The sequence below is a fragment of the Octopus sinensis genome, linkage group LG18 (assembly GCF_006345805.1).
Source record: "Octopus sinensis linkage group LG18, ASM634580v1, whole genome shotgun sequence".
Lineage (NCBI taxonomy): Eukaryota > Metazoa > Mollusca > Cephalopoda > Octopoda > Octopodidae > Octopus > Octopus sinensis.
The window spans coordinates 37,212,267-37,226,324 of record NC_043014.1 but is presented as its reverse complement, the minus strand read 5'-3'; the positions used below and the strand labels follow the sequence as shown (position 1 = coordinate 37,226,324).

The 14,058-nt window shown below is 37.5% G+C and overlaps 1 protein-coding gene across 1 annotated transcript; it reads right to left on the bottom strand.

Moving 5' to 3' along the window:
- Window positions 1-5,271: 5,271 nt before the first annotated feature.
- LOC115221238 lies at window positions 5,272-5,652 on the bottom strand. Its single transcript, XM_029791390.1, has one exon. It carries the CDS (start codon window positions 5,650-5,652, stop codon window positions 5,272-5,274), a length of 381 nt encoding a protein of 126 aa, XP_029647250.1.
- Window positions 5,653-14,058: the final 8,406 nt, after the last annotated feature.

Here is a 14,058-nt window from a genome sequence, read left to right as displayed (position 1 = left end):
TGAGGTCGTTAATATGTATTGCCAGTGTTGTAGAGGTCCTATATTTAGGATTGTTGAAGGAGCCCAGGTGGGATCGATACCTCTGCTTAAAGTCTACTGTGCTTCTGATATATATTTTTCTCTGGCCTCCTTGAGCCTCAACACTACATTTATAAACCACATTTTCCTGGTGACAATTTCCGCTAATCAGACATTCAGTTGGGTCCCTAAAATTAGATTTCTTCAACCTGCTACAGGGTCTTGTATTATTGATAACTCCAAAACCGTGCGCACTCCCAGTACTAGGGTCCACCATATCATCTACACCATCGTTCGTACTATTTTCTGGTATAATTATTCTATTATTATTCCTACTATTACCATTCTTCTTATTTTCATTTTTATTTTTACTAATATTTTTATTACAATTTCCACTACTATTAACACCATCATGACCACCCTGATAATCATTATAAACACTAATATCATCACCGACATCAGTATTATGATTATCTCTACTATTTACATTATTTGTCACCCCAACACGCCCTTCACAATCGATTTCAGAAGACGTACTATTAATATTAATACCCTCTTCTATGTCTTTAATGAATTTTCCATTAAAGCTTCTGTCATCATTTCTATCATTATAGCGCCTTATTTTACTTCTGTTCAACGAAGCAATAATAGATCCGACATTGGGAGTGACTGAGTAGGCCAGCTTGATTGTTGACTTGTTACATATTGAATAATACTTATGGTGTTTTCGGAAATTTTCCTTCAATAACTTAAAAAATAGCTTTGGTAAACCTTTCACCCTTAATGAAAAGGGAGGGGCAAACCAAGTAACTTGACGAATCCTAGGCTTAGTATTAATAGTGGGATTACAATATGTTGCTTGGCTTGATGTACTAAATGTAAGGGCACTCCTGTATCTATTACTAATATTCATATCTCTATTACTACTAGTATTATTCTTATTTCTATTACCACCTTCATTAGACCTAAACCTAACTTTACACCTTAGTTCACATTTATGATTCATATTTTTTGTAACCCCTTCCCTCCCATTACCGTTATCGTCCATGGTATTTTCATCCTTACAAATCTCATTATTAGCCTTATTAACGTGGTTACCATTTACAAGACCAACCACATCGCATTCATTTTTCCTATTTCCAAAGCTTCTTTTATCAGCACAAATATTGGTCATTATTAGCTTGTTGCTAGCTCCTTGGGAACTATGTGGGGAGCCTCTGCCATCCGAAATCCGTTTTATATCGTTGCTGACCATGCTGGCCAATTTAATTTTTAATTTGGTATTGGGTATGTATTCAATGTTATTTGTGAACCCACTCAATTTCAAGGCATTGTTGTATATTGGAGCGTGTTGATTAAAGATGTTTTCATTCGCCGATAGGTTTGAGATTCTGATAGAAATTGCAGTTACGATGCTATTGATGGTTGATTTGGGATGATTTGAGGAAACATTGATATATTGGAAAGTTTGGTTTGGTTTTCGGAAGGGGTAGTGCAAGCTGGTATTCAGGTCGAGAGTGACATCCAGGAAATTTGCCACTTTAGGATTATTCTCAAAAACGATGCTCAAATTATAAAAGTCCTTAAGAAATTCTCTAAGGTCCTTATCAACACACTCTAACATACCCCCAGGTAAACATCCAAAACGAACACACACAGAAACACATATAGATATACAAAATCGCACACACACAAAAACAATGCAAACCTCCGACGCAAACACGCACACATACATATACACACATGCACAAACACAATATCCCCACACTAGAGCACAAACCGACACACACGCCATGAAAAAACACATACATATATACACTTGCAATACGATTCTAGCAACCATAATCAACACTCACACACACATACACACATATGTAAACATGTACATGCACACACCTACACACACCACCCCGACAATTACAAACAACATTCACACAAACACATCCACACACACAGATACACACACAAACATTCAAATACAACACAACCCACACACACACAATATGTCCATTCCCCAGTAAAAAAATCACACACACACACTCAAAAGAAAAAACACACACATATACACACAATACAATCTGAACAACCACAACACTCACAAACACACATACACACAAGCATGCACACACACAATGACACACACCTCCCCTACAAATACAAGACACATAGACACACTCACACAAACACACCCACACGTATACACATATACTGCTCTAACAATACAAACAAAACAAATCACTCACAAATGCAGCACACACACACACACACACACGGAAACTACATAAACCATACCCACATATATACACACACACAAATGCATACTCAGCACCAACATACACAAAACACACATGCATACACACAGAACCCCTGATAAATACAACACACTTACACACACATACACAACCATGCATACACACACATACATATGCATCCTCACACACACACACCACAAGGACAATTAAAACAACACAAACATACTCAGACAGACACAACACACACACTCACGTACACACACATAACATCCCCACCAACACAAACCACACAAGCATACACACGCCCACATACATATGCACCCTCACACACATATGGTTGCACACACACACACCACAAGGACAATTAAAACAACACAAACATACTCAAACAGAGACACACACATACTCACTCACACACACACATGCACACACACACACACACACTCACGTACACACACACACACTCATGCACACACACACACACTCATGCACACACACACACTCATGCACACACACACACACTCATGCACACACACATAACATCCCCACCACCACAAAACACATAAACATACACGTGCACACACACAGATGCACACATACACACACACAGATGCACACATACACACACACGAACTAACACATATACACACACATGCGCACACACAACACCAGGACAATTATAACAAGACAAGCATATTCAGACAGACACACACAAACACTCACACTCATGTACACACACACTCACACACAAACATACACACACATCCACAGACGCACACATACACACATGGGAACAACACATACACACACACAACACCCTAACAAATATCAATCACACATACACACACAAACGTGCACACATATACACACACCATCCTACCAAATATAAAACACACACAGACCCATTTACAGACACCACAATAAACTCTGGGACCAATCAAACACACAAACACATGTTTATATACACACACATAGAGATGTGCACAGAGACACACACTCACACCATTCTGATCTCTCAGACCAGTCCCAAAAACCACTGAACCATGATAGACTAGCCCAGAAACAAAAAAATCCTTTTAATTCCACATTGCTCTTCTTCCCCCCACCCCAACTAACGTCCCATACTGTCCCTTAAAATAGCAAACAATCCTTAGCTACACACAAAATAAAAAATGCTAGGCTGGTTCCTCTCAAGTTCTTTTAAACTCTTAAATATATCTCCTGTGTATACTACCAAACAAACATGATTTTTATTGAACTCCTAATACTTTGTGTTGAATGTTTTCTTAAATACTTTCTTGTAAACTATTTATAACATTTTCTTTCTATTATCAAAGAATATATGTATGTATTTTAATACTCTTGTGACAACTAATACTTAACGCAACATAGCTTATACAAAGCTTTACGTTTTACTTTTGACAATTTTTTTCTAAAAAAGTGAAACTGGTCAAGTGAATAAACATCTTTAAAATTGCATTTTCAAACCTTTCTTATATATATTTCCACTCGGGCAGTACCTTACAACTTCACTTTGTTATATATATATATATATATATATATATATATATATATATATATATATATATTAGTAATAATTATAAAGAGTATGGAGACTTGTTCATCCTCAAAATATATTTTATTTTATTTTACAATTTTATACAGCATATTACAATAACCTACACATGTTTCCACTGCATGGACTACTAACATTTGCAGATGCAACCTGTCATGATTATCAGTTCAGCTTCTTCAGGGTCTCAAGAAGCTTTGGCCAGTCTCAAAGAACTGAGTGGAGTTAGTATTTTTGTTAGTTAACACTAACATATCTATTAGGCTAATATACCCTTCGAAGTCTGACTTAGGTAGAAGAAGCAAACACATTATTGATAAATGTATACCTACACTTAGGAACATGACAAAACTAAATCTCTGGTACAGTTCATATGAGGCAATCAATTGGTTTGATAGAATTATAGCAAAGAAAATTAAATTTGCACAGTTGGATATATCCAGCTTCTATGCCTCTATTAACTCCATCCTCCTCAACAAAGCACTTATATATGCAATGAAAACTCTGAGCTACTTCAAGAAGTAGATCTAGTATTAGCTGCTAGAAAGTCAGTTATTAAATTTGAAGCAAAGTAGTGACTGAGAAAGGATAGGCTGGACATGTTCCACACAACAATGGGATTGACTGACTCTGCCTGGGTAACTGATCTGGTAGAAATTGATATATTTACTAGCAGTATAATCTGGCTTTGCCTGGGATTAAGTTACGATTATTAAGCTCATCAAGTTCTTTATTTCAAACCAAACTAAGTAACGTCAACGTCAAATTTTGGCAAAATCCGTTGAAATTGATTTATTTATATATATATATTTGTAAAAAAAACGGTAAGATAACAAAAGAAAGAAAGAGACCTCAATATTATGTAAATAGAGGAATTTATCTGTAAATTAATATGTAACAATTATTCAGTAGCCAAGATAAAACTCTGTGTTTTGGATGCCGAGGTGGAAATCCACAGTCACATATATATATATATATATATATACATATGGGCAACACTCACACACACACATTCATACGTACACCTATAGCATACATATTTTTTGTATGCATACATGTTTGTTTGTGTGTGTTGCCCGTCACTCAATCAAACATTTTTCTTCAATGGAAAAAAAAAAGAGTCTTAACAAAAACTTATTCATCGCTAGAAGGGGACTTAACTCCTGTTTGCAAACAATGGCGATTTCTCTGACTTGAAAATTGTTAAAAGTTTTGGTTGAAATTTTATTTTTACTGCTATTTGCTGGTGCCTCTGGGGAAAATAAGTTGACGAAAATACAGCCAGGGTCATGATGAATTTCCTCCTAAAATTGAAGCAACTTGCGTGCTAATTTGTGGACGTGGATAAATTATATTCACACACACACACACATCCTGCCTTTTATATATACAGAGACATGTGAACTTTTCACATTCCCTGTTAACTCTTCAAGAATATGTGATGTAGCCATCCTTGTTGTTCTTTTCTAGACTCAAACATTTCCAATGTATATTGAACAATAAGCTTTCCTCACTAAAAATTTTATACAACATGTCTTTTGTATCTTTAAAGTTTATGTCAGAAGGTTTTCTCGGGAGTACATAATTGCTGTAATGTTCATGTTTAGCTGCCAGTTTTCTCAAGATTAAACGCATTTTCATATCATCATCCCAATCTTTGCTCTTTTTATTGAAGATTTGTTTGTATCTTCTATAGTACGCCTCAAAGGTAACCCCTTTGTCTGGTTCATACTTAAACTCTGTTATTGAGTTTGCAATATAATCTAGCAAGAACATTTTCTCAGAATTTCCTGACGACTTACTCTTCATTAATTGCAGCATTTGTTGCTGTAATAGTAATTGTTGTTGCTTCTGCTGTTGTTCTTGAAGTTGTAGCTGCTGCTGTTTTGTTCTTTCAGTTGTTGCTGTTTTTTCAACTCAAGCAAACTGGCCAACAAATTTTCCATAATTTTACTTATTTTCCTTCCATAAAATTCACACAAAAAAAACTTGAGTTTGTTAATTCCTTCTAACCCTCGTTGCCACTGTTGTAATCCTTAATTTGGGATTGTTATAATGCCCACTCTGGTGTAGCAGTATAGTTAGTAAGACAAGTAAAGACCACAACTATCTAAACCCTCAACTGCATACTCTCCCTCTACACTAACCAATGTCACTTATTTATAGTGACTACCACATACCACTCATCTTGTGGGACGGGTGTACCATTATTACTATTATTCTCACAACAAAAATGTATCTGCAGAAAGAAAAATATTGAAAAGCATCAATACATGTTAGAATGACAAAGATATGTGGATGGTATCAGGCGGTCGTGAGATGTGCTAGAAACACTAACTAAATCTCCCTTAACCCTTTATAGCATTTAAACCAGTCATATCCGGCCCAAAATTTTCTTCTTATTTTATGTTCAAACTTGCTAATCTGGCCACTCACAACTATCCAACAATGTCATTAAAAACATAAACAATCACATCATTGAAATCTATAAGTTACAAGATAATGCATGAATAGTTCAAATCATTGTGAATGAGTATGTATTACATTTGACAGGAATCTGAATGCTAAAGCATTAAATCACCTTTTTATTAGAAAATTATTTTGAAATTATAAATAGAAACAAATTGCAGATTTGGATTGTCCATATTTTGAAACTATCTATATACTACTTAAACTCTGTGATTGTTTCCATGCATGCTTGTCTGTAATTTAGTACAGCCAAACCAGTGCATAATGGGAAAATACTCTGAAAGTAAGGTACCTCTGAAATGTGAATACAAATGGAATAAAACACGTTTTGCTTAAATCAGACCATGGATTCCCGAAATATATGGTTTTTTGGGGCATCTTCATAAATAGCCAAAACAGCCCATAATGGGAAAATACTCCAAAAGTAACATAACCCTAAAAAATACAAATTGTTTGTACAGCATATTAAAAAGTACTTCTGAGTGAATATGATTTGAAAAATACAAGTTGTTTATAGAGTAAATATTTATATTTATCTTTCTTTAAACAGACACTATTTTAATTATTTAGGAACATTATTAAGTAATGATTTAAAAAAGATATTTTTTGAGGTAGTAGGAATTTTTTTTTGTATGGTAAATACAATCTTGTATTCTTAGATTATGCGAATAGAAGGATCAATGAGACTGAAAAAGGAAGGGCTGAGGATCTGCTGGAACAGAAGGAAAGGGTCAGAAGCAGGAGAGATCATTAATCAGGTGCTTGGAGAGCTGAGCATCTGGTGGAACAGAAGGAAAGAGACAGAGACAGGAGAATTCGTGAATCTGACGCTTTAAAGCATGAACTTGTGAACCAGTCCTATGATGACATGAACGAATTGAAATATTTAACTGAATCATCATAAAATTAACTTTCATTTCAATGCAATGTTGATATCAGCTTCAATGTTTTATAACCTGAACCATCCATCATCCCAAAAGGTCATTGGTAGTCTAGTGATTAAAAAAAGCCAAAATGTTAGGATATATGGAGGAGCAGAGTTAGGAAATTAAAAAAAATTTCTTTATTGTTTTAAAATTATGTTTCATTTTCTCTTTGAAAATAATGTGAGAATTGTGATGGTGATCACTGATTTCCCAAATTTTATGTTTTGTACCTTCAAGGTTTTTCCCATCAGACCATGGATTCCCGAAATATATGGTTTTCTGGGGCCTCTTCATAAATAGCCAAAACAGCACATAATGGGAAAATACTCCAAAAGTAACATAACCCTAAAAAATACAAATTATTTGTACAGCTTATTAAAAAGTACTTCTGAGTGAATATGATTTGAAAAATACAAGTTGTTTATAGAGTAAATATTTATATTTATCCCTCTTTAAACAGACACTATTTTAATTATTTAGGAACATTATTAAGTAATGATTTAAAAAAGATATTTTTTGAGGTAGTAGGAATTTTTTCTATGGTAAATACAATCTTGTATTCTTAGATTATGTCTTGATGAAGAAGAAAGAAAACATCTGGTTGGTCTGTAGATAGTGGGAAGAGAGCATGGCTAAAGAGAACCAAAGAACGTGAGCAGTATAGTGGTGAATGCCAACAACAGGATCAGGACAGATATGCGAATAGAAGGATCAATGAGACTGAAAAAGGAAAGGCTGAGGATCTGCTGGAACAGAGGGAAAGGGTCAGAAGCAGGAGAGATCATGAATCTGACGCTTTAAAACATGAACTTGTGAACCAGTTCTATGATGACATGAACGAATTGAAATATTTAACTGAATCATCATAAAATTAACTTTCATTTCAATGCAATGTTGATATCAGCTTCAATGTTTTATAACCTGAACCATCAGTGTCCCAAAAGGTCATTAGTAGTCTAGTGATTAAAAAAAGCCAAAATGTTAGGATATATGGAGGGGCAGAGTTAGGAATTTTTTTTTAATTTCTTTATTATTTTTAAATTATGTTTCATTTTCTCTTTGAAAATAATGTGAGAATTGTGATGGTGATCACTGATTTCCCAAATTTTATGCTTTGTACCGCCAAGGTTTTTCCCATCGTTTTAAGTGTGTTGGCCAAAATTGGTTCTGAGTGGGGGAAACATTGGCCAAAATGGGTACTAAGTGGGGGGAAAGGGGTTTGAAAAAAACTGAAAAAAGTTTCCCTTTTCTTTTTTAATCTGCAAAGGCATCTCCAAATCTTTTTAAGTGATTGATCCAAAAAAGAATTTGAACAAAATCAATCCAGAAGGAGTGGGGAATCATAAATTTTCAAAAGATTCTCTTCGTGGAAAGTACTCCCCATCCCCATCATTTGCGAAGGTGTGAAAAAATAAAAATTGAAAATCCCCATAAGAGAATCCAACTAATGTAGTTGTGCTGTTCTGAAAATCTGCCAAGGCATTCTAGTGTGAAAATTACTCAGCAGCAACAGGATACACAACTGGAATATATACTTTGTGCAATTAAAACAAGTCAAGAATAGTTTTATGTAGCACTTGGTGAAGAATGGAGTTTGATATAGCTACTCTCATTTGCACCTCTTGCTGTGAGGTAGGTTCATCTGGGACTCTTGACAGGAAGATGTCCAGCTTTGATTTAAAAACCACTACATCTACTTTGTGCAAGTCCCTCAGACTCTTTGGGAGAATATTAAAAAGCTGTGGGCCCTTGAAACCCAGGCTGTTGCAGAAGTTGGTCCTGAAGCGTGATGGCATTGTTGGGATCATTGGCACTATGCAGTGTCGTCCCGTTCTAGCATTGGTGTAGCTTACAATGCCAAAGTTTGGCACAATTCCTTCCAGGATCTTCCAGACATACATTACTGCATACCTCTCCCGTCGTCTCTCCAGGGAGTAGAGTCTTAGCTGTTTCAACCTTTCCCAGTAGCTGAGCTGTTGCAAAGAGATGATCTTCTTTGTGAATCTTCTCTGGATTGCTTCAAGGTCCGCTGTTCATTTTACACTGGTGGGTGACCATAACTGTGAGCAGTAATCCAGGCGGCTGAGGACAAATGTCTGCCAGAGGACCATCATGGTTTCCTCATCTCTGGTTCTGAATGTTCTTAGGATCCACCCAGCCAGTCGTCTGCACTTTGTCGCCATCCTGGTAATGTGCACTTGGAAAGAGGTATCATCACTCATGTCGATACCCAGGTCCCTCACAGACTTAGGTTCTGGGATTGAAATTCCCTGTGGACCGGTGTATCCTGTAAGTTTAATATTCAGTTTTGGATGCTGGTAGTGCAGGGCCTGGAATTTTTCAGCATTAAACTGCATATTATTATCCTCAGCCCATCTGTAGATTGAGTCCAACTCCTACTGCAGTTGTGCAACATTGCTGGGGTTCTGTATTTTCTGCCAGACTTTCGTATCATCTGCATAGCTGGCCAGAGTGGCTATCTGGGCATATCTGAGAAGGCCACTATAAAAGCAGTGGTCCCAAGACAGTGCCCTGTGGAACACCACTCACTATTTTGTGTGTTCATAGAGGTGGCTCCATTAACCACTACTGCCTGACTCCTATCTTTCAGGAAGTCATGCAACCACACTCCAAGTTTTCCAGCTATGCCGAGGTCACGCAGTTTGTGGCATATCATACCATGATCCACCTTGTCAAAAGCTTTTGCAAAATCAAGGGATATTACGTCCACATTTGATTTGTTGAGTAACTGCCTCAACACCCAGTCATAATGTTGTAAGAGCTGGGTATCACTCAACAACTTATTTTCCTCAAGGAATGCAATTAGTTTCTTTCTAACTATCCTTTCCATGACCTTGCTGATGTGTGAAGTCAGAGAGATAGGCCTATAGTTTTTGGCATCTGCTCTACTTCCCCCTTTATGTATTGGGCATATTATTCCCTCCTTCAGCTTGCTTGGCAGTTTGCCATTCGCAAGAAAGCTCTGGAAGAGAATCTGGAGGGGTTTTGCCAGGGCATGCTTACACGCTTTGAGGAGGATGGCTGGGAAACCATCTGAACCAGCAGCTGAGTTTGTGTCCACTTCATCTATGGCTAGTAGGACATCTTTCTCGCTAATGTCAATACATTCTATTGTAACCACCTCGCTGGTTATAGGTAAGGCGGCAAAGGAGTCCACTGGTTCGTTCACTTGTCTGTGTTCCAACGGGCTGGTAAAGACACTTTTGAACTGGTCATTCAGCATCTCACTGATCTTAGTTGGACTGTCTGTGAGGGAGCCATCCTTATGGAGGAGGGGTCCTATCTTGTAGTGCACTGAGACTGTTTCTTTCGCACAATGAAAGAAGACCTTTGGGTTTGATTTAATGTTTTTTATAACCCAGGCTTCTTTGTCTGCTTTCTCCTTCACATAGGATTAGGGTTAGGGTTAGGGTTAGGGTTAGGGTTAAGGGTTAGGGTTAGGGTTAGGGTTAGGGTTAGGGTTGTTGCAGCCTTTTTTCGATCTCCATCAGTATTGTTTTTAGGTGGGACATTTCGTTACTTTTGGGATGTTGGTTGAGACGATTTGCAAACTTCGTCTGTCGTCTTATGAGGATCTTCCTGTCTCTTGGAATCTTGCTCCTATTTGTTTTGGACTTGTGCTCTGAGATATATTTCTGGCATACGGCTTGCACAGAAGACATGAAACATTCTAGTTTCATGTCAATGTCTGGTGTGGAGAGACATTCCGGCCAGTCCTCTCTGAGGATCTCTTTTTGGATCGATTTCCAATCTGCTTTGTGGAAGTTCAGATTGGAGAGATTTTGGGTGCTTCCTTTAGGCTGTATGTCTCTGGTTACTTTTGGCCCAAACATAGACAGCTCTATTATGTTGTGATCCGAAACTGATGTCGGTGTCACTTTCACATCATGAATGATGTCCATATTGTTCATGAAGCAGAGATCCAGAATGTTATTCGCCCTAGTTGGCTTAAGTACAACTTGCTCCATGAATAAGGCATTGGTGAGGTTGAGCAGGGACTCCACGTGTACTTGCTTGCAATGAATCATTCCTGAGAGTATGTGACCTTCGGGCCATTTGATGTTGGGAAGTTGAAATCACCCATAAGAAATATGGTCACGTGGTGTTCCAGATTCATGAGGATTTCTTTAATTCTTGTGAGGCAATCTTCAAACTTGCCTGTGTGATTTGGGGGATCCGATGGGCAATATGTAGTGCATATGATTATATTATGTTGTCTTATGTATACAATTAAAGTGTCACATACCGTATGTCGTTAAGACCTGGGGTGTGAGGTCATCTCGGATGTATACAGCAACTCCACCATGGCTCCTTTCCTTTCTGTTTGTCCGCAGTATGGCATAGTTTGGTATGTGTACTTCTGTGCCCCCTATATCAGGGTTGAGGTGAGTTTCCACAAGTGCTATGCATAGGGCTTGATTGCATGCAGTAAGATCTCTCAGGAAAGAAATTTTGTTTCTATTTTGATGCAACAGGCCCCCAATATTTAGTAAAAGTATTGGGGTGATGGCTGTGCAGGCGTTAGGGGAGGCCATCCCGTGTCTGTTGACTGTGGTGGTTTTGCATAGTGGTGTGCAGGGTTCCTTCTCTGTGCTTGGTGTAGCCAGGTTAGCTGCCGGACAATTCTTTGTGCCATGCATAAAAAGACTCTTGCTTAGCTGCTGCGTTGCGCAGAACATCTGAGGAGCGCACTTCGTTTTTGAAAGTTTTCCTGGGAGACATTTCTTGTGTTCCCTCGGTAAAGTTTTTCTCTTTGAGTCCCCTGAAGTTCTGGCGGGGTGTTGGGTGGGTGAACCGGCAGTTTTTGCTGTCCTCACCATGCCAACATTTGCCCCGCAGGTAGAACTTACAGGTTCTTTGGTGCCTTCCAGATTTCTTCTTTCCTGAAGTGTACTGGGTGGCATTGGATCCTCCATGGGTTTCTCTGCTGTTTGTGTGGTGGGTTGGGTTTTCAGCTTTGGCTGTTTTGCCTTTTCCTCCTTTTCCCTCCTTATTTTTTGTTTACGGTCATTCCTTTTTTTCTAATTTTGCATTTCTTCGTAGGACCACTGGTACAGGGGGGTTTCCGGTTTCTGCTCCCTTGGCTCCCCTATCCTTCACTACCTGGTCGTTCACTGGGGTAGGTGATCCATTTTCCTGAGGAACCCCTGGATCACAGAGACTTCCGGCTTCCTTCTCTTTTTCGTCCTCTTCATCCTCATCAGCTTTGCCACAATAATTTTCAATTATGTTGTCCAGTGTTTTGATGTGTGGTCTTATAAACATGTAAGACCGGATAAACTCACTTTTCTTCCGCTCTATCTGGTTAATGGTTCTATGAAATCCATTGTTTTTTAGCGCGGCAGTGGTGATGTTGTTCGGCGGATCGCCACTAGCAATCGTCTATACTCTCAGCAAAAGATTTAATTCTTTCTTTTCCCACTTTGGTGCCATCTTCGTTTTGAGGTCCAGAGGGTGAGTAGAGGCTAGAGAGGTAATGAGGGATAGAGAGAGGTAGAAACGGAGAAACACAGAGGGGGGAAATAGGGAAAGAGGGAGGGAGATATGAAGGAAAGAGAGAGGTGGTTGGAAAGAAATCGAGAGAGTGATAGGAGGAAAGCAAAGAGGTGTTAAAAAGATAGAGGGTGGTAGGGGAGGGGGAGAGGAGGAAAATAGAAGTAGAGAGAGAGTGAAGGGGAAGAGAAAGAGAGGCAAAGTGAAGGAGAAGAGGGGAAGAGAAAGAGAAACAGAGGGGAGGAGAGGTTAGCAAGAGGAAGAGAGACAGAGTGAAGGAGAGACAGGATGAAGTATGTGAATGAGAGGGAGATCCCGGAGTGTGAAGAATGGGCGAATGAGAAGTATATGAGAGGGTGAGGTGACGAGAGGAGAAGTAGATGTGAGATGGAAAAGAAAAAGAAATGAGAGAAGAGGAGGATATGAAAGGGAGGAGGGGAGATGAGAAAAAGAGTAAGATATGCAAGAGAGGGAAAGGGTAAGCATAAAGAGAGATAAAGGAAGGAAGAAAGGAGCTGGAAATGGGGGAATATATGTAAGGGAGGAGAGAGGGGTTGAAGAAAGTGAGGAAATGAAGGAATTATTTAATTCTAAACTAATTACAGGAAAATAAACATATGAAAGCAAAACAGAAATTGAAAGAAAGTTATTCTCAGAATGTAAACAAAGATGGCGTCGTAAATCGTAACTGAGATGTTAGCTTATATTAAAGGAAAATAAAAAATTAATAAACAAACAATTGCAAGCGATACTTATCTTGAAAGGTACAGTCCAAACCCTCGTGCTTGTACAAAGAAGTTTTCTTTCACAACAGCAAAGAAAACAATTCTTTTTCCTTCTTACATTTAGCTGGAGATAAATTAAATACTTGCCACCACGTGCTTTTTCGGGGAAGATTCTAGCATGCGTAACTAACTTTACTGTATTATATTTGGCTTGAAGCGAAATATATTACGTTTTTAATTAATATATTTTTAATTAATGTATTTTAGTAAACTTTATGAGTTAACAAGTTCTATGTTTTATTAACTTTTAGTAGATTATTTCGTCGATTAATGCAAACCTTTTTTGTTTTTTTCACAGAGCAAAAGCAAACACGTCTTTCCACTACGAAAACCGGAAGTATATATATATATAAATATATATAAATATATATATAAATATATATATAAAAATCTATATATTTATATATAAAAATATATATATATATATAAATATATATAACTATATATAAATATATATATATATATATATATAATATATATATATTAAATATATATATAAATATATATATATATATATACGT